The sequence below is a fragment of the Malaclemys terrapin genome, chromosome 6 (assembly GCF_027887155.1).
Source record: "Malaclemys terrapin pileata isolate rMalTer1 chromosome 6, rMalTer1.hap1, whole genome shotgun sequence".
NCBI classification, from domain to species: Eukaryota; Metazoa; Chordata; order Testudines; family Emydidae; genus Malaclemys; species Malaclemys terrapin.
Window position 1 is genome coordinate 50,054,138 of NC_071510.1, and position 26,436 is coordinate 50,080,573.

Below are 26,436 nucleotides of genomic sequence, written 5' to 3' on the forward strand. Positions count from 1 at the left end.
GCTTTTACAACTCTTCCAAAATCTCTTGTTTTTGGATTAATGATTATAAAACTGGCTAGCCTTATTATTCATATAAATGTCCAATCCCTTATTTGCTGCCTGATAAGTTCGTGGCCTCAATAACATCTGGTGTCAATGAATTCCACAGACTAATTATGCATGGTGTAAAAAAGTCACTCAGCTTCCCCACACCTTGGTTTTCCCCATGTGTTTGAAGTCCCATGGCCCATCTGCTGTTAAAAATTTGACAGTCTCCTAATTGTCAAGTAATGACTCCACAGTTAACTTTGCACTGAGATTTGCCTTTAAAAGCAGGAATAAAACCCGTCTGCTTCACACTAACTACTAAATGAGTCCCCAGTTTTTAATCTCTTTTTGCTCCAGTAAAATGTTCAACTTTCAAAATGTAGCCCTTAGAAGTCTCACTTCTTTTTGCCTCCCTCTGGCTAAATCCACAGTTGCCACAAACTCCAAATTTTACACACACAGACATTTTCATAAGATCTCAGAGACAGGACACATTTGTATTTTATACAGCAGTACAGACACAGCTATTCTTGAACTGAATTTATTTATCTCTGCTAAGAAAAAGCCAACAGAATTGCTCAGGTTCATCAACCTCTTGTCTGATAGAGCAGGGTGCAGCTACAGCCATAGGAGAGTTGGCAGCTCCACGTCTTTGGCAATTTGGTCTTCAACTCTCCCCCAACCCTGTCCTCTCTGTAGCTCTTTCTTACTCACAGAGGCTAGCAGAAGGAGACAGGGAGGGCTGCCCAGGCTTAATAAGTTATCATTATTGTCCACTTTTGTTCATTATTATTGAACTACCATAGGTCAATCAAATTAATCCAACACTACTGAAAATGTTTCCATTAATAATAAATTAAAATTAAAGATGCTTACAATGTAAAGCACATTAAAAAGCCTGTTTGTTCCAACACATTTGCATGCTACTTTATGGGAGCTAAGTTGGCAGATGTAAATTATTCCCCATCAGTATTTGTTACTCTGTTAAGCATGAGTATCAGGTATTATAAATTATTAGTTATCCAGGTATTATTCATAATTCTGGTGCATATGAGTAGCAGTTATTCACCTATGGGGCACATTTCCTAGTATGAAACTCAACAATAAATTACTACTTCTACTACTAATCTGCCTTCCATTGAAGGTTCTCAGAGTATGTAAAGCATGGGCTAGACAATGACTTTTGAGTCACAGACCTGAGGAGGGGGCAGTCTGTCTGGAGCTGCCCTGCCCCAAGCGGGGAACGAAAGCTCCGCCTTGCATAAAAATGGGGCAGATTGCTCTCCTTCCACAGCCCGCTGTTACAGGTTATGAGCACAGCCCTGTCTCCTCCCTGCCCTGAAGAGGGGAGCACTAGCAAGCAGTCCCTGTGCTCCCCAGAGCTCAGCCCCTGTGTAGCTGTTCAAAGGGAGAAAAGCTTCTTATTCATCCCTCTGTCCATGCATGGGTGTGCTGGGGTTACATACAATCTGAGTCTATGTATGACACACCCCCTACAGTACCATCCAGATGGCAAAATCCATGGTCCATTAACCACAGGTGAACTATAGAACCCTGGTGCTTTCCAAGCAAAAGTAATATTTTCCAAGTAGCTGAGGGGTGGGGAGGAATTCAGTGACTACATAAGACTCATTGTTTGAAATACATGTTACCTAAATTTCTTCATAAGCTATAGTGGAGCCATTTTTCCCTCCCAATGTCTTCCTTCCTTCTGGGTGATCTTTGCTGGCAATAAGTTTCTGTAAAGAATACAAAATATGTAAAGAAATACTATATGAATTGAAATGTCATCAATATAAATTAGTGGTGGGCCTGAGCCTAGTTCTGTACCTTGGATTTGGATTTTGAATACCTCCTCTCCAAAAGTCAGGGCGGGGGGAATGGATGGAAAAGTGTGTATTTATGGTTTTGGTTCGGCACCTTATGAAGGTAGGGTCCAACTACAAGATCTGGATCTGGACTGTGAGCAGGGTTCAATACCTTATCCCCACAAAGTTCATGGGGGACTAGGATCAGGATTTGTATTCAGGCCCATCGCTAATATAAGTTATTCCACTCCTGTGATCTACTTATTAAAAGAACATGCAACATAATGTTTCACTCCGTATGGTGAGATGGCTTTCAGATGCTGCATGCATTAAAGTAATTGCACTCAATTAGCTAACAACAACACTGAACATGCAGGCTTGTAATCCAGATACCTCTAGTATGACAAACTGTACATGCAACATAATTATAATTCGGTTCATGCATGCAACATGGTAACTAAAGCTCATTATAATATAACAAATTTAACAGTAAGCACACAGATGTAGACACTTGTGTATTAGATGAACAGTAAACATTGCACGTGTTGCAAAAATATTTTACCTGATTATTTTTTTAATAAAAAGTTTGAGGACACAAATGGGCTGGCCAAAAAACTTTAAAGGTGGCCCCTTTCAGTGGCGATGGTGGAAGGAGTCATGGTGAATTTAGGACCAGTTGCCAGCTGCAGTTAGTTCAGTTGTCTGGCTCCTTCTCTACGTTGAAAATGAAACACTTCTGTTCATCCCGCTGCCCAAGCAAGTTAGCATTACTTCATGTGTGTGCCAAGAATTGCCAATGCATAGTTAATTATGCAATTTGTGGATTCAGTTGGCTTTTATTTTACCATTACCTGTACCTGCTGACGCTTCTGCTTGCACTTTCATTTAAACGTTCAAAGATTCATGTGGAGATTACAAAAGAATAGGTACAATACAAGTGACAATACAATAGCACTCTAATTCTCACATTTGTTCTGTAGTAGAAGCCTCTGGCAACTTCATATTTCACAACGATCAAGGAAAAATCTCATTCAACTTATACTTACCTTTTAATTTCTCCATAAGCCATAGCCACAGAATAATATAATACCACCTTTTTCTGGGTAGCACTGAAACTGTTGATACCCTTCTACTAACAGCATGGTAAATGGAAGCATCTGATCATTGATTTCACTTAAGGAGAAAGTATATTAACTATTAAATATTTAACATTTTAATTTTTAAGAATGATAAACAATTCAAGTTAAGTGTTAGACACACAAAGCGCCAAGTGAAACAGTGAAAATAGCTTACATTTTTCAGAAGTGACCTTAAGAGAAGGAAGATCCTTAAGCAAATCATATTTATTCTGGGCCTTCAAAAGTTGCAGCCAGTTTTTCATGTGTTTGTTTTGCCCAAGCATATACTTGGATTTGGGTATCTAAATACTGGTTAATAATAATAGGTGGGATGATTTTCAATACTTTTTAGGGGATTTGGACACCAAGTCCCATTAAAATTTCTCATGGGACTTTGGCATCTAAATCCATTAGGCAGCTTTGAAAATCTCAGCCAGTATTATTAATTGTTTGCACTTCTACAGTCCTTTCTATCCAAAGATTTCAGTGCACTTTACAAGCATTAACTTATTTAGTCTCACAACCCTGTGAGCTCAAAACAGATTAAGTGGTTTGTCCCAGGAGACACCAGAAGCCAGAATCTATAGAACTCAGGATTCTGACTCTCAGTTTTGTGATTTGGCTAAAAAAACCCTTTCTTCCTCTCTGCAAGCATGCATCAATGTAGCAGGTATGCACAAATCTATATGATTTTGCATAGGCAAAAACTTAGATGTGACACATTGTGGGCACAATTTTAAAAGCTGCTTTAGAAATTTTGGCCCTTGAGATCAACAGAACCTCCCAGTGAATTACAATTTTGTTTTCATTTGATTATGGGCAAGACTGTGGAGTCTTTTACAATCATCATGATGAGCACTTATTCAGACAAGCCATAGACTTCAATAGGACTATTCATGTGAATAAAAGTTTGCCAGTAGAAGGAGTCACAAACCATCTGGCCCAAAGATAAATTCTATACACCTGAACAATATATATGATCAAATATGACATTTACACAATCTTTTAACCTGGCCTCTTGTTTAGGAACTTTATCTCCCTCCCATTCCACCCCACGGTGTTATTTTAATGTGCAATAACTGTGTTACCTATTTAATTTAAATGTTCTGAGCTCTTGGGTTTTGTGCCTCAGATAAAGCTACTCCTTGGCCCCTTTACCTGTGATCATGTCCTCAGGAATCTCTTACCTCTCCTTACTCATTACTGATTTGGAAAAAGTCAGGGGGAAGGAATTACAGGGTCAGATTTTTCAAAAGAGCTCATCTCTTTTCACTATGTGGCCACTGATGGTGATGCCTAAATGGGAGCTGAGCTCTTCAGAAATCTGGCCCCAATCGTAAGAGCTGAAATCTTTTGAAAATCTGCCCCACAGAGAAGAGGAGTGTGCAATGACAGATATCATGGTACTGCCACGGGAGCAACTGTTGATGTAATGTTAGAAAGGGAGTGACTACGCTACTCTCCGTGCACACATTCACGTGACAAGCCTTCAGCATGGCCACCAGGAAATAGATGTTTCCAGAATCCTGGCAGACTCTGACTGGGCTCATATTCTCAAACTGGACTCCATAGTGCTTACTAAACATTACCTGACGTCAGAAGTTATATCAGGCCAAAAATGGAGCCATTTCTTCTTTCAAGTCTATAGGATTTGCAAGGAGACCTCACAGCAAAATGGCACCAACTAAAGCAAGAGCAATCCATGCTTACAGCCAGCCAGGAAGGTTGCATTATAACTAGAGGTCCATACATGGATTTGAACTGCTTAGACATTTGAAGCTCAGTGTATCTTCTCCAGCCAAGAGGAGTGGTGCAGCCACGCTTACACAGCATGACTCTCTGTCCCCTTCCAGTGGCTAGTCATAGAGCAATTTATGGAACCTGGACTCTTTAGCTCAGGCAGTAAAGGCACCACGGGTCCCAGCTTCAAACCCTGCTGATGATGATCCACTACACAAGGGTTTTCAAATTTTAAAATGATTCTCACTGGTGAAGGAGCTGCAGAGAAATCAGCTAACAAGCAAGCACTGATAATGCCTCACTTGGCAGGCCCAATAGCACAGCAGGTATATAACATTTATACAAGAATCAAGGACAATGATACAGAGCATTTGGCACTGATTACAAATGAACTATAGAATTACTACAATCCTAGAATAAATGTGACTTATTAGAGACTTCTGTTTTCTATTTATAAGTGAGGTCAGCAGGAACCAGTTGGTGCATATGTGACATTTTACCATGAAGGTTAAAGCTCAAATGTGAGTTTGGGGAAATATGTCACTTCTTAATCAAACATAAGCTTGTATGATGTGAAATACAAAATTACAAAGTGAGGCAGAGACTGCGTGTGGTGATTGCTTTAACCGCAACCCAAGCCATAGGCATTTCTAATATCCGTGATTATTTCTAATGTTAGTGAAATGCAGATTCAGGTTCTAGCATCTAATTCAAAGTTCATCCAAAGCTCCAACTGACTTCAGTGGACTTTGGATCAGACCCTATGAATGAATCCGAGGGGTGAGTCTATGTGACATCATTTTTAAAAAAAAATCAGAAACCTCAAGCAACATAAGGTTTTCTGCCTGCAACTTTTCTTATGTTTTAGAATCATAGAATATCAGGGCTTGAAGGGACCTCAGGAGGTCATCTAGTCAAACCCCCTGCTCAAAGCAGGACCAATCCCCAGACAGATTTTTGCCCTGATCCCTAAATGGCCCCCTCAAAGATTGAACCCCCACCCTGGGTTAAGCAGGCCAATGCTCAAACCACTGAGCTATCCCTCCCCACACTATAATTGAGAGGGTCACCCTAAACTGAACCTTGCTTGCTAAGCAGGGGGTATATATGGAGATATACATATCTCATAGAACTGGAAGGGACCTTGAAGGTCATTGAGTCCAGTCCCCTGCCTTCACTAGCAGGACCAAGTACTGTCCCTGACAGTTGTTTGTTTGTTTTAGATGTGGTCAAAATAATATGAGCCAAGGAAGTGCCCAGCATGTGATCAGCTATGCTACAACTTCAACAGAAAAATGTCATTTTCCAAATGTATGTTTCACAGTTAAAGCCAAAAATAACCATGAGCTCAGAGAACACTGAAGCAGAGACATTTTGCATGTAAAAATGACTGCAGGTTATACTGCTTTTTGATTGGCAAATAAAGGTTGAGTTTTAGGGGCAGAGAGAGTCTTTAAACTAGTTACTGGAGAAAAAGGCAATGCTAAACCAAGGAAAGTGTATACCAAAAAACAAGTGCTTCATATTCAGATACAAAATACCAAAGCAAGTAACTATTACAAATTGTTTTATAAGCCAGTGTCACTTAACTTTCGAAGTCGTAAGTACAAATGTGCCGCCGGTGTCAGAACTAAAATTCTGTCTGGCATGAAGTCACTTAAAAAAGGCCATTATTGTGAATACTGAAGAAACACATGCAGAGAGACCATGGAGACAGCTTACAAGAAATATTCTCAAATGTCTTCTAAGGCTTAGAATGTTTGACAGGAAAATATAATGTTCTGTCATCTCTCTCTCTCTCTCTATTCCCCTCATCATCATAGTATCTGAGCACCCAGTTAAAGGACTCATAGGGTATGCCTACACTGCAGCTGGGTCCGGGTAGACAGATTCATGTTACTTCAGCTTAAGCCAGCATGCTAAAAATTGCAGTGCAGAAGTTGTGGCTCTGGCGAAAACTCCGGCTAGCCACCTGAGCTCAGACACGGAGGTTTGGATGGGCTTGAGAGTTCGAGTCACAACATCATACTGCTACTTTTAGTGGGCTTCCAACTGCAGTGCAGTCATACCCATGGGGGCAACTCAAAGCTGGTGCATGCAGGTGCAACTCTCTTAAGTCAGTGAAATTACACCCATGTACAAAAGCTCTGAATCTGGTCCATGGAATCTACAAGAATGACATCCAAGCACGAGAGGTATTAGTTTCATAACAGATGTATCATGTCTTCTTTGATTGAGATAGACAACTAGAAACTGGGAGGTGTTTTCCAGAATCACCCTTCACAACCCATCTCCCTGAATTCAAAAAGACAACAGTCTTCTCCACTAATCCCATTTTATATTTTTCTTTTCAAACAGAATGGTTTATTGCCATGGATCTGTGACACCTGATTTGGCTATGGTTTTTGGAAGCTGTACTGTCCAAATGCTAGAAGATACCGGCATCTTGCCACACTGGAGGCCTGATTCAAAGTGAATGGATCAGGCCCTAAAACTAGAATGTATACAAACAAACATTTGCTGTTTTTCTCCCTAAAGAATTTCTTTATAAATAAAATTATTCATGGATAATGTTTTTAAAGCAGTATAATCTTTTAGTGATGAATTTAAAAAAATGCTGTGCTTACAAATTCTAATGTCTACCCAGTATATGTTTACTATTTATTATGGATTATCCGGAAAGAATAATAGGCTTGTATTTATTTCTATTGCCAGTCTACTGATTTCTTTCCATTTATATTTTCTGTACTATAGATTTTTAATTTAAAAAAATATTAACACTTCTTTTGTGTGGTTTCAGAAGGAAAAATTAAAAATATATACACAGAAAATTCCTTAAGGCTTTTTAGCATTTCAAGCATTGAGGCCCCAATTCAGCAGTCCACCCCTATTCAGTGAAGTATTAAGTATTTGTTTAACGGTAAGCACATGCTAAGTTTCATTGACTTCAATGGGACTTAAGCACGTACCTAAACAAGTGCTTTGCCGAACAGGAATATACTTAAGCAGATGCTTAAATGCTATGCTGAATTGGGGCCTGAAAGGGCAGAAGAACAGGCAGAAAATACTCTTTAAGTTCCTTTGGAGCTACACTGATATAAGATGCCCACCTTTAAATGCAAGATATAAGAATGGGCCCAAAGAATCTAAACATTCAGTTACATATTTGCTCTTCTCCAGTCATATGCTTGACTGTTTGAAGATAATACAAGAGTTAACTATGTGAATTTATTTGCAAAAAGTCTTACCTTGTAATCTGTGTTCTTGTATTGAAGTCAAGAGATCTCATTGAGCGTAAGACCTCTATACAACCCAAGTACTGCAGGAAGAAAGAAAAGTTATAAAGTATGTATTATATGCATTGCTGAGCTCTAGGAGAAGAAACAATTAATCAAGAAAAGTTATTGTGCAATCTTTGTTTTACATCTGATTTATCATTTGTAAGCTAGCTTTTCATAACTAGGTTCTCTGGGTCACAGGGTTCTTCTACAAATACTTGCATTTTATTTACAATTTAGGTATATGTCAACATATCTTTTTATGTCTAATCTCATTTTAACACACAGTACATAATGTACTGCTTAGTAGTTCATTCACATTCATATTCTTTATTAGGCTTGAAGATATTCAAAGAAATACAAATAATATCAATATAAAAAGGGGTTAAATTGAAAAATATGCCAAGATATTGTCATGTCTATCATCAATTTGTTATAAACAAATCCATATATTACGGGCCAGATGATCAAAAAGTCAGGCATACAATTGCATGTAACTACACCCCAAATCAGATATTTGAAAGAGTAAATGGTCAGTGAGAAAAACAATTGAGTATTTGCATGTGCAAACATCTGATCTGCACATGCAATTGCAATAAGTGGATGTGCACATTATCTGCCCTTCCCCAAACTCCTAACTATCTTATGGTCACAGATATGGGGTTCTTTATAAAGCAGATGGTGTGAAAAGCAACATGTTAATCTTTTTATCAACTGCTTGTAAATTCAGTTCAGAAAACCCCTGAAAAGACATATGGACAGACGTCTATCTATTGTTCTAAAGATAATCCTGCAAAATTAGAAATATCTTACTCAAGCAGATTCTAGCACATGGCTGTCTGAATACAATCTGCCTTGCTGTCGTGTTAAAAAAAAAATCTAACTGCAAAAATAAAACGGGTGGAATTCGAAAATGTTCTAGGAAATGGTCATGCCAAGCAGATCACTTTCAGACAAGTGCAAAAAAGCATTATTGACCTGATTGAAAGCAAAGCGTGTAATTGTACATGAAAACTCTCCAAATTATTATAAGCCCACATCAGGTATTTCCATGTGCAAGTGACCAGTTAGACATAGATGCTCTGATTCTCCATTAGGTCCAACCTCTATCCCACCAGTGGAAGACTGAGCATGACAGAACTCAGTTCTACCACAACTCCACCTTGCCCAACACCAATATGCCTCTTCCTCCCGCTTACACTAGGAGTGCAAAGGGAGCAGGGGTGGAAGATGGCTATACATTCCCCCTACGCAGCGGGAATTATCCACTGCAAATCTCTGGCCAGTTTAAAGCTACTTTGCAGAAGCAGTAAAGTGGCCTTAGCAGACTGGAGAATGCACTTCTATAATTAGTTATTTGTGTGAACAAATACCTCCTCAGCACATGGACATTAGGTGCACGATTATCCACCGGACTTTTTGAAAATCAGGCCATACAAAATACATGTTAGTCTCTAAGGTGCCACAAGTACTCCTGTTCTTCTTTTTATAGTTAAAGAGAGAGATCTATAGATAACAGGCCTGATCCTTCGCTCTAGTACATTGTTTTTACATCAGTGTAACTCCAATGAAGTCAACTGAGGTATGCTGGTGTTAAACCGGTAACAAAGTAGAGAATTAGACCAGCATTCTTTGGAATAATGGATAGATGGGTGTCCCAAAGTCTAATCAAGAAATTTTTTGTACTGAAGTTATGAATTTCTGATTAAATGATTATTATGTTGTAGGGCTGTCGATTAATCGCAGTTAACTCACACAATTAACTCAAAAACATTAATTGCAATTAAAAAAATTAATCACAATTAATCGCACTGTTAAACAGTAGAATATTTAATACATTTAAATTGGTATTTTTTGATGTTTTTCTACATTTTCAAATATATTGATTTCTGATACAACACAGAAAACAAAGTGTACAGCGCTCATTCTATATTATTATTTTTATTACAAATATTTGCACTGTAAAATTGATAAACAAAAGAAATAGTATTTTCCAATTCACCTCATACAAGTACTGTAGCCCAATCTCTGTATCGTGGAAGCGTAACTTAAAAACACAGATTTTTTTTTGTTACATAACTGCACTCAAAAACAAAACAATGTAAAACTTTAGAGCCTACAAGTCCACTCAGTCCTACTTCTTGTTCAGCCAATCACTAAGACATACAAAAGCATGCTTGCATCTGAAGAAGTGAGGTTCTTACCCACAAAAGCTTATGCTCCCAAAACTTCTGTTAGTATTAAAGGTGCCACAGGACCCTCTGTTGCTTTTTACAGATTCAGACTAACACGGCTACCCCTCTGATACTAAGACATACAAGTTTGTTTACATTTATGGAAGATACTTCTTCTTGTTTCTTATTTACAATGTCACCTGAAAGTGAAAACAGGTGTTCGCATGGCACTTTTGGAGTAGGTGTAGCAAGGTATTTATGTGCCAGATATGCTAAATATTCATATGCCCCTTCATGCTTTGGCCACCATTCCAGAGGACATGCTTCCATGCTGATGATGCTTGTTAAAAAAATAATGTGTTAATTAAATTTTTGACTGAACTCTTTGGGGGAGAATTATATGTCTCCTGCTCTGTTTTACCCACATTCTGCCATTTATTTCATGTTATAGCAGTCTCGGATGATGGCCCAGCACATGTTCATTTTAAGAACACTTTCACAGCAGATTTGACAAAATGCAAAGAAGATACCAATGTGAGATTTCTAAAAATACAGCACTTGACCCAAGGTTTAAGAATATGAAGTGCCTTCCAAAATCTGAGAAGGACGAGGTGTTCCTGTTCATGGGTTCATGTTCGTGTGCAGCATGCTTTCAGAAGTCTTAAAAAAGCAACACTCCAATGCAGAAACTACAGAACCTGAACACCAAAAAAGAAACTCAACCTTCTGCTGGTGGCATCTGACTCAGATGATGAACATGAACATGCATCAGTCTGCTCTGCTTTGGATCGTTATCAAGCAGAACCCATCATCAGCATGGATGCATGTCCTCTGGAATGGTGATTGAAGCATGAAGGGACATATGAATCTTTAGTGCATCTGGCATGTAAATATCTTGTGATGCCAGCTACAAAAGTGCCATGTGAACGCCTGTTCTCACTTTCAGGTGACATTGTAAAAAAGAAGCGGGTAGCCTTATCTCCTGCAAATTGTAACCAAACTTTTTTGTCTGAGTGATTGGCTGAACAAGAAGTAGGACTGAGTGGACTTGTAGGCTCTAAAGTTTTATATTGTTTTATTTTTGAGTGCAGGCTTTTTTTTGTACATAATTCTACATTTGTAAGTTCAACATTTGTGATAAAGAGATTGCCCTACAGTGCTTGTATTAGGTGAATTAAAGAATACTATTTCTTTTGGTTTTTACAGTGCAAATATTTGTAATAAAAATAAATATAAAGTGAGCACTGTACACTTTGTATTCTGTGTTGTAATTGAAATCAATATATTTGAACACGTAGAAAACATCCAAAAATATTTAAATAAATGGTATTCTATTATTGTTTAGCTGTGCAATTGATCGTGCGATTAATCATGATTAATTTTTTTAATTGCTTGACAGCCCTATTATGTTGCTTTTTACCTTATCTGGAATCTTGACAAAGTGTCTTATAAAGGAGCATACAAGTTTAAAGAGTTTCTTGTTTGTTTTCATATGTCCAGCATATATTGTCTTTTAATTTATCTCTATAAAAGGTTATTGGAGTCATTATATCTTGGAGTAAAATTAAAGATTGAGTAAAATGAAAGATTGAGTGACTACTGTGAGTTAGATGATTTTCTGTTGTTGTAGTATTAGAAACTACAGTTTGGGGGATAGATTTGTTTCAATATCTATTTTTTTGTACCATTACACTTCCCTTGTATCTCACCTTCTGGTTTTTGAAGTTTGTAAAATCTTGATGCAAAAGGTGTCAGCAAATATGAAGCCAAACTTTAAAGGTCAGATCCTCAGTTGTTTTAAACGAGCACAGCTCTACAGAAATTAGTGGAGTTACACTGATTTACACGAACTGAGGATCTGGCCTAACCACCTAAAATTAAAAATGCAAAATATATTTGAGAGACCAACTGCATGTTTCTGCAGGTGCCATTACCTGTTTGTATCCACATATTTTGCATGTGCAGCCCAGGCACCTACAACAACATTTTCAGGCTTTAGAGCATAAAGTTAAGATGCTAAATTTATATTTAGGTACCTCTGTAGGTAGCCTGATTTTCCTGGGGGCTGAACACCTAAAGCCCATTCAAGTAATCAGCTGATTTCAATGAAGCTATGCCAATATACATCAGCTGAAGATCTTTGGTGCATCATATTGAGGAGTGTCTGGAATTATTTAGAATCAAATTCTGAGAGGTAAATTAACAAGCACACATGCACACAGCACTGTAGGAATAAACAACAATAAAGTAGTGTACCTTACTTTAATGGAATTGTTTTTCTATTTTCTACAAATTATGCCCGATGATTCTACAATACGCTGATGATTACCTGTTTATAAATACCTAAAAGGGAAAATCTAGAAAGAAGACTGTGGACTTTTCATGAATCATGGAAAACCAGAATGGTAATACAAAATCATGGGGGCTACTAAAAGCAAAATGATAAGACTTGCATTATTCCCTATGTATCTAAGCTAAGATGGCAACTCAAAAAAAATTTTTTTAGATCAGAAGATGCCAACCCTTAAACATCACATGTTTTCAAGTAACAAGATGGCTGTAAATACTAACTGTCACCAGAAAGTACAGATAAAGTCCCAAGAGCCAACAGCAGGACGTATGTACATCTCATATGTTGTCATCCTCAAATCACTCCCCAACACTAATACTGACCGCTGAGAAATATCCACTTGAAATATACATACAAGAATCCACCAAAAGATAAATATAGTTAACTTAACAAAAAAAAACACATACATTCATTTATTTTAATTTGTACTCTCATTCACTGAAAAGAGTAACCTATCTTTTGCTCCTGGCACTCCATGAAACACTTAAAAATGCAGTTATAAAACCAGACTACTCCTGTAACCTCTATCCTTCACCCAATACTTAGCAACTAAAACATACTGATAACCTTAACAAGCTTCCACCAGAGTCTTACCAATACCTCACAATTCAGGAAAACTCGTGGGGCTTGCAGCACATTCTGGAGTAAGATTATTCTGGACTAGCACAGATCATGTTCCAAAGCTATGGGGCTTTTGTGAACAATGCAATGCTGGCTGATCCCTCTGTCAAGCAACTGTGGCAGTTTGGCCTGGAGAAAGAAGCAGTCTTTCAAATAGATCGTTCCAATCCACTTAGGGCTTTGTAAATCAAAATCAACACCTTAAATTCTACCCAGTACCTAGAAAGTAGCCAGTACAGATCCCAAAACATGGCATCTCAGGTTGCTAGAAAGATGTATTCATTAGCAAGCAAGATTCTGAATTCTAAACAAGCTGTAATTTCTGGATAGATTTTAAAGAGTGGCCATATGTCTCAGAGAACTTCTTTCAGGCCACCTGAAGTATCCCTTTCATACATCAATGTTATTTTTTAAATAACTAGAAAATATTTAGTCAAGACTTATTGCTAGACAGGATTAGAATTTTTTCTGTGTTTACAGGGAACAAATGGTTCCCTGGAATGAGTGTTCAGTGTAATCAAGTGTTTAGAGTGAAGAGAAAAGTCAAAAAGTGTAAGCACTATCAGCCAGTTTTTGCTCAAAGGGAATGTTAAAAATTATTGTTCAGTGTTTCAACGTAGGCTTATTCATCACACTACATTTCTGGAAGAAATCCTCCACGCCAAGAAATATGCACATGTTACTGTTGAGTCAGAATCTGGCATTAGAAATACCAACATTGTTAATAAAAATGTACAAAGATGTAGCCCCACGTAGCGTGGATTGCAACAGTCTAGTTTGGCAGTGACAAAGGCATGGATGACAGGTGCAACATCTGCATCCGAGCTCCCCTGAGCACGCTGCCCCGCTCTGCTTCTCTCCCTCCCAGGCTCGTGGCGCCAAACAGCTGATTGGTGCCACAAGCCTGGAAGGCGGGAGAAGTGGAGCGGCGACGGCATGCTCGGGGAGGAGGCGGAGCAGAGGTGAGTTGGTGCAGGGAGCTGCTGCATGGCTCCCCGGGCCTGGGGGAGCTGCCGCGGGAGGGGCTGCTGCAGGGGGATGGGCACCTCAGGGCGGAGGGGGGGAGCTGCCACAGGAGGGGCGCCTTAGGGCGTGGGGGCAGAGAGCTGCCACAGAGCTCGGGGGGGAGGGGGCGCAAGGTGGAAGTTTCGCCTAGGGCATGAAACATCCTTGCACCCGCCCTGGACAGACTACTATATTACACACCTCTCTCACAAAAGTTGAGCAAACCCCTTCAATCAGTCCGAAAGAGGGTTAGAACTCCCATCCTCCGCAGCTGAGCTACTGGGTCATCAATACCTAGCTCACCAGTACTATACAGGTCTTCCTCATGAGCTAAAATGTACTAGCAACATTTGCTTAACAAGATGATTGTCATCAATGAAGTCCCATAGCTCATGACATTACAGATTGTACCAACAGTACATAGCACCATGTACAAACTATGTCAGAGATAGCATGGTTGTGTTAGCAAATAAGACGTGCACCTGCCATGTATAGCCTTTAAGTAACCCAGTGCCTTCAGATCCTAACACATGTAAAGGCTGATATAGTTTTTGTGTAAACTACTGACAATAGCTCCGTGGTGACGTAGCCTCAATGTTCTTGGATTCTGGGTTGAAATTCATCTAATATTTGCAAGAAGAATGGTCTAAAATATATTGGAACATACTCTGTAATAAGCCCACTAGAAACACAAGTTCTTGATGCTCAGGCTTAAAGTATATCTCTATTTTGGAAAGTAACTATGTAAAAATGGCACATACGTACTCACCACATCTGTTCCTTGTGTGTAGCCAAAGTGATCAGGGCCGGCTCTAACTTTTTTGCCGCCCCAAGCAAAAAAAAAGAGTGCCGCTCTCCATAGCGCCGCCATAACACACACCCTCAGCACCGTGCCGCCGAACCCCTCCGGATTGCTGCGCCGCGGAACCCGCCCCCCCCCTCCACGGAGCGCCGCGCCGCCGAACTCCCCCGCCAAACCCGCCAGCCTCCCGCGGAGCGCCACGCTGCCAAACCCCCCCCCCCCCCCGCGGAGCGCCGCTGAACACCCACTCCACACAGAGCGCCACCAAACCCCTCCCACCAACCCCCCCGCCGAGCGCTGCCAAACACCCCCACCCCACGGAGCGCCGCCGAACCCCTCCCCCACCGAGCGCTGCCAAACACCCCCACCCCGCTGAGTGCCACCGAACCCCCTAGCCCCCCGCAGAGCGCCGCCTAAGCCCCCCAGCCCCCCGCAGAGCGCCGCGCAGCCGAACACTCCCCAGCCCCCCGCCGAGCGCCGCCAAACACACACCTCCCGATAAGCGCCGCACCGCCAAACACCCAACCGCCAAGCCACGCTGCCGAACACGCTCCCCCCCCCCGTGGAGCACCCTGCAGCGCTCCCCCCCCCCCGCGGAGCACCGATGCCGAATCCCACCCCCCAGCACTCCCCGCGCGCCCAGCCGCCGAAACAAAAACAACCCACCCCACCCCCCAGTGCCGCCCAACTGAACCCCCCCAAAAAACCCTGAGCGCCCCCCCCCCCAAGATTGGCTGCCCCTTACCAGGTGCTGCCCAAGCACGTGCTTGGTCGGCTGGTGCCTGGAGCCGGCCCTGAAAGTAATATCACTTGACTTTCATTATTAAATTGAGTTTGTGCTGCATTTTACTCTTATTAGTACCACACAATATGACTAAGAGTGAATGAACAGGATTTGGTTCTTGTTTGTGCATCAACAAGATTGTTCACTAAATTCTAGCTGCAGGGACCATCAATAGCTAAAAGGCAATGGGGTTGTGAAAATGTCACTAAAGGGGTGGTGCATAATCTGAAAACAATAGGATTATACATGTGTAACTCAGGGAATAATTTAAAGGCTACAGGGTTGACCAGGTGTAACTGTGAGCCTAATTTGGGCAGTATACATTTTACAACTGGTGTTGATACATGATCATAAAAGAACCCAGACTGATTCTCAGGTCCCAGGTTGAGTTTCTAGGGTTGGCAGTTACAAACATTTTGTATAATGAGCATATTTGTACTTGACATCATTGAGAAACAATAACCTTACTGCCCCGCAATGCCATTTTTACAATCTCTTTTTATAGTACAACTGCACTTAAAGTGCATCCTGCCTAGACCACCACCAAGGAAGCATAGTCAATAGGTTGCTACCCTTTTAGTACTCAAGCCACAAAGCTATTTTGGTAATTAATGTTTTTAAATTGTTGTTTTAACTGAACATTTATTATGTTGAGCAGCTCACTAATTTGTACTGATGGCAATTGGAAGATACATTGCAAGTGACTGAATTTAGCCAATTAGTAAGAATAGATCATAAAAAAGTAGAGATAATGCATCACAAAATACATTTGGTCATTTACTTCACAAGCAGATCATAGCTTAATTTCAAATATTTATGATACTTCATAGCATATCTTTCTAGTAAACTCTGTCTTTGTAAAACTAATGATGTCTTAGTCACATAACCCTTCTATAGCAATTGCTATTAAACTTTTGTGAAGAATTAGGGGGAAATCACTGATTTCTGTATTTTGAGACACTTCTCGGGTTATACAATCCAAGCCAATGCATAGGGTAGTCCTAGGCCTGGTGACTGACAGCTTGTTGGGAACCTCAGAAGACTGGGCCTTCAAAGATATGGTAACAAGCCACTAGGCAGTGTTTGTCTAAAGAAACACAGTGCCAATATATCCTTTGACAGTTTTGATGGCAATAATATTGGAAATGGATTTCTAAGATTTGAAATAATTAGCAAAGAGGTGACCTGTTTTGTTATTCCTTGCAGGGTATTTTGCTCTACTTATAAAAATAGATACCTCTTTCACTCCAGACTGAAAGAGCTTTGAGAGTACACCATTGTCTCCAGAATGAATGTGCAATTGCTTTAAGTTCTTACGTGGCCACGTCTGCTATCCTTACTTGAGTAATAACTTATTCTGGCATTAGTCCCATTTAAGTCAATGGGATGACACATGAATTAAAGCATTACTCACTGTGACTTGAGGGGGGGGGCAAATCAGGCCAAAGTGATTATCCCAAACTATTTAATTTATTTGAAATACATTTTTCTTGGCAGATGATCCCTCATAGATATGCCTTAAAGCAGTGGTTCCTCAATTTTTCCATCCTGTGACCCTATGTTATAAGAAAAGAACGTTTCAGGCCTCCCTCCCCGACCCCTCCATAGTTTTGAGATCCTACTTCCATCCAGCCAGTGTAAAAAGAGAGATTGGTCACGACCCCTAGAATGAGAACTCGTGCTTTACAGGCACTCCAGATAAAGCAGAATAGGAGAATCTCTGATCTGTTTTGTGGGAAATAATCTTTATAACGGGTAAACTGTCAAGTTCTTACTTAGGCAACCTCCTATGGAAGTCAGGGTTTGTCCTCTCACTCCTCAGAGCTAAATTGTGCCTTAAAAGGCATGTCTGTGAGCTGGATGAGATGTGGAGGAGCTATGCTACAGCTGGAATCCCAGGAAGAATATTGGCTAACTCATTCAGACTCCCGCCTGAGGTTCTTAGGGAACGTATGATGCACCAACACTTTGTCACACTTTAAATGGATAGTGTTTACTCCCCTGCATCTGGCTAGCACCTCCTCTGGTGAAGAAGTAAGTGGCATGGCCTCAAATTCACCCTGTCCCTTGCCACTAGACTCTGTGGTGGCTAGTACCACTGGCAGCATGGAACAGTGACTCTACATCACACTCTGACCGGCCCATGCACAAGGTATAAGCTCCATGCACTCTTCTTTACCTCCCACATTTGTGAACCCACACACAACCTGGTGCTACATTTGGAACAGAAACAAATGTCCTATAACAATTAGGAGGCATTTGTATCTGGGATGTTTTAAAGTGGGTGGAACACGGGCCTGGTCCCAGATTGTGAATGGATCTATTGAGACTGATTGCATCATTTAGCATACAGCAGATAATTATACTAGAAAGTATTGCAGGTAGAAGTAAGAGTGAAGGTCTGAGAGTAGGAAGTAAATGCAGGTGAGTAATAGCCAGACTGTTTTAGGTCAGCACTTAGAATTTAGTTTTTCTGGCGCTTTAAGATGTAAATGTTTGTCTTTAAATGTTCTATTTAGGTTCTAAGTGAGATGGCTATTGACACCTCCCCTATTTTGAGTCCAAATATATACATATAACATTGTACATTATATAGAAACAAAGTATTTATGTATCAGAGGAGTAGCCGTGTTAGTCTGGATCTGTAGAAAGCAACAGAGGGTCCTGTGGCACCTTTAAGATTAACAGATGTATTGGAGCATAAGCTTTCGTGGGTGAATGCCCACTTCGTCGGATGCATGTCAGTATTTATGCAGTCAGATTCCTTGACTTCTAATGGCCCCTCTTCACAAAGATGCACTGTGCCTCGTGTAAAGAAACGTATAAATTTGAAGAGAGCTGATTAGTTACAACTTTTTTAACTTGAAATTTTTTTTGTCTTCACATCAAGACTTCAGCATATTTTCTAAGGGTTCAGCCATGCATCATATTCACATTGTGCTCTGAGGGGCGATGCAGCGGGGCATCTAGTCCAGGGGAGCTCCAGGCAGAATTCCTCCTGCAACTATAGAGGGTACAGGGAGAGGGAGCCGGCTGCTCCATTCCTTCAGGCAATGCAGCATATGCTAGCTGCTTTGCTGTTTGGTGCATAGGGTGCCACAGAGTACACTGAGGGAAGCATAGGGACTGCACTGTGACAGGCTCTTGCACAGGCTGGGGGAGATTTCTTGTGCATTCCCATTCCCTCCCTGTGCACCTCACTGAGTCATGCACTCACTAATATTGTGTTAATTAATAAATGTTCACAGCCTCACTCTGGGTGAGATAAAACGATTTATCTTGGTCTTATTTAATAGTAAAACAAGTGCCAACAACATATATATTTACAGTATAAAAATAATAGCATGTAACACACTGGAGTTGAAAAGGAAAAAAAATACTATTTAGTGTTTCCATACATTTGCAGTTTTCGGTAAATCTTATAGTAATATGTAATCATACACAAAAGTTTACAAGTCAATTTCTCATTTTCTTTTTCTCATTAAGGACTATATAGAATGCATGTTCTAGCCCAGACAGAAAACTCTAAGTTAAGATTAATTGAATAGAAATGGAACAGAAAATCTGAAAACAAGTCTTTAGAGTTTAACAACAAATGACTTGACCCCTTCAGCTGTGAATTTATTGTCACAAATTGCTCCAAATAAATAATGCAATATTGCAGTACAGTACTTCTACACTAGTTTAAACCACTATTAAATATTATTGTCAATAGTTTTTCATGCCTCTTAAATGGAGAAAATTATCACAAAAATGCAGTCAGCTAACAGATGACATAGCTCTGGAAAAGGGGAACTAGTTAACTAGTTTTTTACTACTAACTAAAGTTGTACATAATACAATTACTAGCTTGTGCTAACTACAGAGAGAAAGAATGTAATCTATATGGCACATGCTTTATTAATCCTTAATTGGTGAATAGCAGTCTATTGTTTGACTGCCACATTCTATTTGAACGCCAGGATAGTTTTGCATAACTGTAATAGCAAATGGATTTAGGGGACATAGTTGCATTTTCTGTGGATGAGTTCAATGCCTCCCAGAAATCACTTAAAAAAAAAAATCAATTGCTGCAAACGTTCTATAGTGTATGTATGCTTTTTTTTTTTTAAATGGTACCTCATTACTTTCATTTGGGCTTTCTGTGAAGTCTACAGTTCGGCACTTTCTCCATTTTGTTCTCTGAACTGTCTGCTTGGTTTTCTGATAATGAGGTCATTGCTAAAATTATATTATTGAAATTGTTATGGAAAAGAGCTCTAGATTTAATTAGCACAGTAGAAATAGACAGCATTTTCATAATGGACTTCAGGGGGAAAAAGAGAAATTCCAAATTTTCTTTGAATCAGTCCAAGATATTTTTTAAACTCACTTTATAAAAAACAGTGGATCTAGACAATAGCACTAGGAACTTTAGTATTTGTTTAATATCCAGTGTGCAAATTCTTTAAAAAAATCAGGGACAGTTTTAAAATTTTCACTGCATGACTGTGAGTCACTGCATATTATTTGAGGATGTGCTTTAAATAGCTTAAAAGCTTTTACAATTAATTTCCTGTGAACTCTTTTGAACGGGAACCTTGTCTTCATATGCATTTGTTCAGGTACCATAGGGCTCTGATCCTGACTTGGATCTCCGGGCTCTATTAGAATATGAATATTCAATAAGAATAATATCTATAAGAATAGATGCTGAGTGACTATACAATGTTTTTGTCTAGATAAATCTACCTTATGGCTAATCTACTGAATCAGCTTCTGACCAAAGAATGACAGCCATTTTGTCCTTTCTAACATACAAACCCTGTGTGTTTAGTTGTTTAAATGATAAAAAGATTCAGCCTCCTATGACAATGCAAAAAGTTATCATAAATAAACTATAAGTTCCTTTAATTAATATATGGATTTCACACACACGCACAAATATATGATGTCATGGATCTTAAAAAAGCTTATTAAGAATAATTTTGTGAGTAACAGAACTATTTTTTGTCCTTCTAAAACAGACATACATATACATAAGTATCTTACTATTTGAGAGAAAGCTAGGTCTCGATACTAATAAGTGAGATATCCACTTATTAAGAAGATATCAAGATTTACTAAAACCCTAAAGAGGATCAAAATAAGCAAATAAACTGTCACGGGAAAAGAGGGAAGGTCCTCTCATGGATCAGTAACTGGTTAAAAGGAAACAAAGGGTAGGTATAAATGGTCAGTTTTCAGAATGGAGAGAGGTAAATAGTGGTATCCCCCAGGGGTCTGTATTGGGACCAGTCCTATTCAACATATTCATAAATGATCTGGAAAAAGGAGTAAACAGTAAGGTGGCAAAATTTGCAGACGATACAAAACTACTCAAGATAGTTAAGACCAAAGCGACTGTAAAGAGTTACAAAGGGATCTCACAAGACTGGGTGACTGGGCAACAAAATGGCAGATGAAATTCAATGCTGATAAATGCAAAGTAATGCACATTGGAAAACATAATCCCAACTATACATATAAAATGATGGGGGTCCAAATTAGTTTTTATCGCTCAAGAAAGAGATCTTGGAATCATTGTGGATAGTTCTCTGAAAACATTCACTCAATGTGCAGCGGCAGTCAAAAAAGCTAACAGAATGTTGGGAATCATTTGGAAAGGGATAGATAAAACAGAAAATATCATATTGCCTCTATATAAATCTACGGTATGCCCACATCTTGAACACTGTGTGCAGATCTGATCGTCCCATCTCAAAAAAGATATATTGGACTTGGAAAAGGTACAGAAAAGGGCAACGAAAATGATTAGGGGTATGGAACAACTTCCATATGAGGACAGATTAATAAGACTGGGACTTTTCAGTTTGGAAAAGAGACGACTAAGGGGGCATATGATAGAGGTCTATAAAATCACAACTGGTGTGGAGAAAGTAAATAAGGAAGTGTTATTTACTTCTTCTCATAACACAAGAACTAGGGAACACCAAATGAAATTAATAGGCAGCAGGTTTAAAACAAACTAAAGGAAGTATTTCACACAATGCACAGTCAACCTGTGGAACTCATTGCCAGGGGATGTTGTGAACACCAAGACTATAACAGGGTTCAAAAAACAACTAGATAAGTTCATGGAGGATAGGTCCATCAGTGGCTATTAGCCAGGATGGGTAGGGATGCAAAACCATGCTCAAAATTTCTCGGTTTTTCCATGGAACTTAGCTAATCTGTACAGTCCCTCCGCTGTAGGTGGCAATTCATGTAAAATTGTGTGCACTGGAGAAAGTGAGCACCTCTTGCAAGGTACTGAGTGACTCTAACTCTCACTGACTTCAATGGGAGAAGAGAGTGCAAAGCCCCTAAAAGGAAATACAGCACACCTCACAGAACTGGGCACTGGATAATAAAGGGATAGGTACAGCACGTAGTTCAATGTCAACAGGAGATGGCAGTTTTGTATGCTCAATAAATAACACTTTTCATGTCTGGTAATATGGTTCATGAATAATCAGGCATAAAGGATTTATGCAGTAGAACCTTTTCATCTACTGGGGGAAGAGGTCCCAGAAGAATTGTTGTGTAGTGATGTAGAATATTTTCACCATACATTTGAATACATTTTCCCCCATGTTGTCAGGCTATTTACCCATTTCTTCCACACCTGGCTGTGCTCTTAACTGCTGAAAATTAAACCCTGTCCTTCATTTCTTGTGTCAGCAGATGCAGACAGGGGAGAACAGACTGGTTAGGGAAGTTACTACATAGCACACGAGCAGAGGCATCAGGGAACAAAAGGGCTATCCAGTAAACCTCAAGAAGAACTGCAGAGACCCTTTACCAACTGGTATATCTCTGCAAATCTAACTACAACCTCAGGTCTTTATAATGAGTTAGTGGCTTTAGATTTGTCCCCAGTGAAATGGTCTAACACCATCTCAAAACTAACACATACTGATAATTCAGTACCACTTAAAAGAGAGAGGCCATGGAGTCAGTTAATGGACAGAGAGTACATTTTGTCTCATCCCTAAAGGGCAATTCCTCTAAGTCAACACTAAGGTTTCATTTCATTTCATGTTAGAGATGAAGTACTGCTGAGAAGCAAATTTCAGCTCCCAGTTCTGAAAAATTTCTAATCTTTATTAGTGTGGATAATACATGTTCAAAATAAATTTGGCCTGAACACTTCAGAACCCTATTCTAATCTTTTTGTATTTCCTATGTTTGTGTACATGAATTAAATCACTATCACTATAGCTCAAAAATACACATGCAGTACAAAAAAATCAATGGGTCACAATTTCACTAGCTGCCTCTATAACTGCACTCACAATTTTGCATATGCAAACTTTTGTTTGTGCATTTTTTCACCCATTTTTGCATGCAAAAACTTAGTGTAGATTTTGACATGCACATATTGGATAGTTATAGATCTACCTATTTTATTTTATGTAAGCAAATGCATTTTGCATCATGCATCCAAGTTTTTCTACACAAATATCACCTGTGGAAAACAGCACATGCAAAACACTTTAGTGTGCCAAATTTCTGATGCAATTTTCAAGTCACTCTGATTATCAATGAGTGTGAATGTAAAAATATGCACTATGTAATACTGTATCAGCAATGTATTGTTTATTCTTCATTAATGCATACTTAAATAAGATGAACTACTCTGCCACAGTTGTCAGAGTATTTTGTTGCCCACCAACCATCTCTGACAAGATACATTTTCTTAAAAGCACTGTGCAGATTAGTTCTAGCAGCTTGTGTCACGCATCAGAAATCCTTTAATATGAACATGCAAAAGCTTCTGCAACCAAAACATTTTGCTACGATAGAAGATCCTAATGACATATGTTAAACCACAAAAGTGTACAGTATATCTAGATTTATTTAGTATTAGTATTGCCGCAGAACCGGGCAGCCCTATTCATGGACCTGGACCCTATTGTGCTAGACGATGTACAAAGACAAAACAAAAAAGATGGAATTTGCTCTAATCTAAACTTGTTATTCTGAACATCATCAGACAATACAGTGGCAAAATGCCTGAGTCCTATCTGTGCTACAACCTCTCCCACTTTTACTTTCAATGTAGCTTCAAAGATCATAATGAATTTTGGATCCTGAAAGTGCCAGAATAGATGCAGCTCAAATGTAGATAGTAAATCCAACCTGTACTCATACTTCAGATGGTTTGCAAAATTCTTGTCAGTTTTTTTCATTTGGCAAAAACAAAAATTGTTAGCGAGCACACTTTTTAAATGTATTACTCATGTAGGGCAGTCAAAAAGTTTAGTTCCACATCACAACAACTTGGCTGTATATCTTGGGCCAAATTCTCTGCTAGTGTAAGCTGTTGAAACCCTATTAAATTCAATGGCGTTAAACCAGTTTACACTGGAGTTAGGGTGGATAAAAATCAATGGTGTTTTTTTTTAAATTAAAAAAACGGATTTTTTTTGATAAAATGCTTTTTGAGGAAAAAACCTATCTAAAGATAGTTTTAATTAAGATACATTATAGTTCAAAGATACCTCATAATGGAATAGGGATTATAAATTCTAATTCTATAGTATGAGACAATATATTCATGTAATGTTTAAGAAAAGTTTTGTAAATGAGTTCCAATAGTTCATGGATTAGGGACCCAATCTTATGGGGTTCCAGGAGCTTCTGTACAGATTATTTAGGTTAATCTTTCTATCTACCCAATGGGACTCAGTGCTTAGTCTAGAACAGGGGTCAGCAACCTTTCAGAAGTGGTGTGCCGAGTCTTCATTTATTCACTCTGCTTTAAGGTTTCGCATGCCAGTAATACATTTTAACCTTTTTAGAAGGTCTCTTCCTATAAGTCTATAATATATAACTAAACTATTGTTGTATGTAAAGTAAATAAGGTTTTTAAAATGTTTAAGAAGCTTCATTTAAAATTAAATTAAAATGCAGAGCTCCCCGGACCGGTGGCCAGGACCCAGGCAGTGAGAGTGCCGCTGAAAATCATGCAGTTGTGATAAAAAATAAATAGCTGAAATAGGCAGTTCTTCCTTTTACAATTTCACCTTTAAAGTAGTACTGAATGTCAGTGAATGCAGTGAGTAATACTAAACGAGCAGTATGGTAATAATAATTAAATAACTGCATTGACTTATTTTGTTTAGGAGAATCCATCTCAATATAAAGGATTCTGAAGACTATCGACCTTCAAGATCACCATCATTTTCTATAGTTTCAGAGTTATCTGCCAATGATAGTGTTTCAGTCACATCATGTATGTCACACAGCCACAGTATATCACCTGTAGCAAAAAGAAAAAAAAAACATCTCTATCATCCAGAAACAACCATAGATAAGTTTGTGATAAGAACCAGCAGATTACAAAAAGAGGTAATTGATGAAAAAATTGCCTGGTTTGTTTATGCAACAAACTCTCCTTTCCGTATGATTGAGAACCCAAACTTCATTAACATGGTTCAGTCATTAAGACCAGGATACAGTCCACCCAACAGAACAGATGTCGCAGGCAAATTGCTGGATAAAGTGTATGAAAGAGAAATTGAGCAGTGTGCAAAAGGTCTAGAGGGTGAAATTGTTAACCTGAATCTTGATGGGTGGAGTAATGTCCACAATGATCCCGTTGTATGTGCTTGTCTGACAACTGAAGAAAGGAATGTCTTCTTTACAGAAACAATTGATACATCAGGAAATGCACACACAGCAGAATACTTACAAGAGGTAGCAGTAAAAGATATAACAAACTGAAAAAAAATTCCAATGTCTAGTACGCATCTTGGTCACAGACAATGCTGCAAATGTATCCAAGATGAGAAGATATTTAGAAGAGAGTGCAGAGAGTCCCAAGCTAATAGTGCTCATTTGGTGCACCTCCTAGCCAAAGACTTTAGTGTTCCAGAAATAAAAGTTAATGTTGTTGAAATTGCAAAATACTTCCGAAACAACCACTTTGCAGCAGCTGCTCCGAAAAAAGTGGGAGGAACCAAGCTAACTCTCCCACAAGACGTGCGATGGAACTCAGTAGTGGACTATTTTGAGCACTATATCAAGAACCGGCCTAATCGGATGACAGTTTGTGAACAAAATCATGAAAAAATAGATGACACTGTCACAGCCAAAGTTCTCAACATTGGGCTTAAGAGAAATGTTGAACACATGCTGAGTACCCTGAAACCTATTTCAGTAGCCTTGAACAAAATGCAGGGAAATAGCTGGTTTTTTGCTGACGCTGTTGAAATTTGGAAGGAACAGAGTGAGATCTTAAAAAGAGAAATATGCAGTGACAGAGTTAAATTACAAGCATTAAAAAAACGAATGGGACAAGCACTATCTCTAGCTTATTTTCTTGCAAATTTTCTCAGTACTCGATACCAGACTCAAACCTTAACTGCTGAAGAAGAGGAGTTGTCTATGACATGGACATCCAGCAATCATCCCTCCATAATGCCAACTGTAATAAACTTCAGAGGTAAGGGTGAACCATTCAAGAAATATATGTTTGCTGATGATGTTTTAAAGAAAGTCACACCAGTGAACTGGTGGAAGTCACTTAAGCACTTGGATTCAGAGACTGTTGAAGTGATAATCTCACTTTTAACAGCAGTAGCTTCCTCTGCCGGTGTAGAAAGAATATTTTCTTCCTTTGGACTAATTCATTCCAAACTGAGAAATCATTTGGGATCTGAAAAAGCAGGAAAGCTTGTTTTTCTTTTCCAGATTATGAACA

The 26,436-nt window shown here is 39.1% G+C and overlaps 1 protein-coding gene across 1 annotated transcript in view; it reads right to left on the reverse strand.

Annotated features, from left to right (window-relative positions):
- SHC3 (SHC adaptor protein 3) overlaps positions 1-26,436 on the reverse strand; it is a 75,094-nt gene that overhangs the window by 40,961 nt on the left and 7,697 nt on the right. Inside the window, exon 2 of the mRNA XM_054031290.1 lies at positions 7,942-8,012. Within this exon, the coding sequence (XP_053887265.1) occupies positions 7,942-8,012 (71 nt within the window). The remainder of the gene's footprint in view (positions 1-7,941; positions 8,013-26,436) is intronic.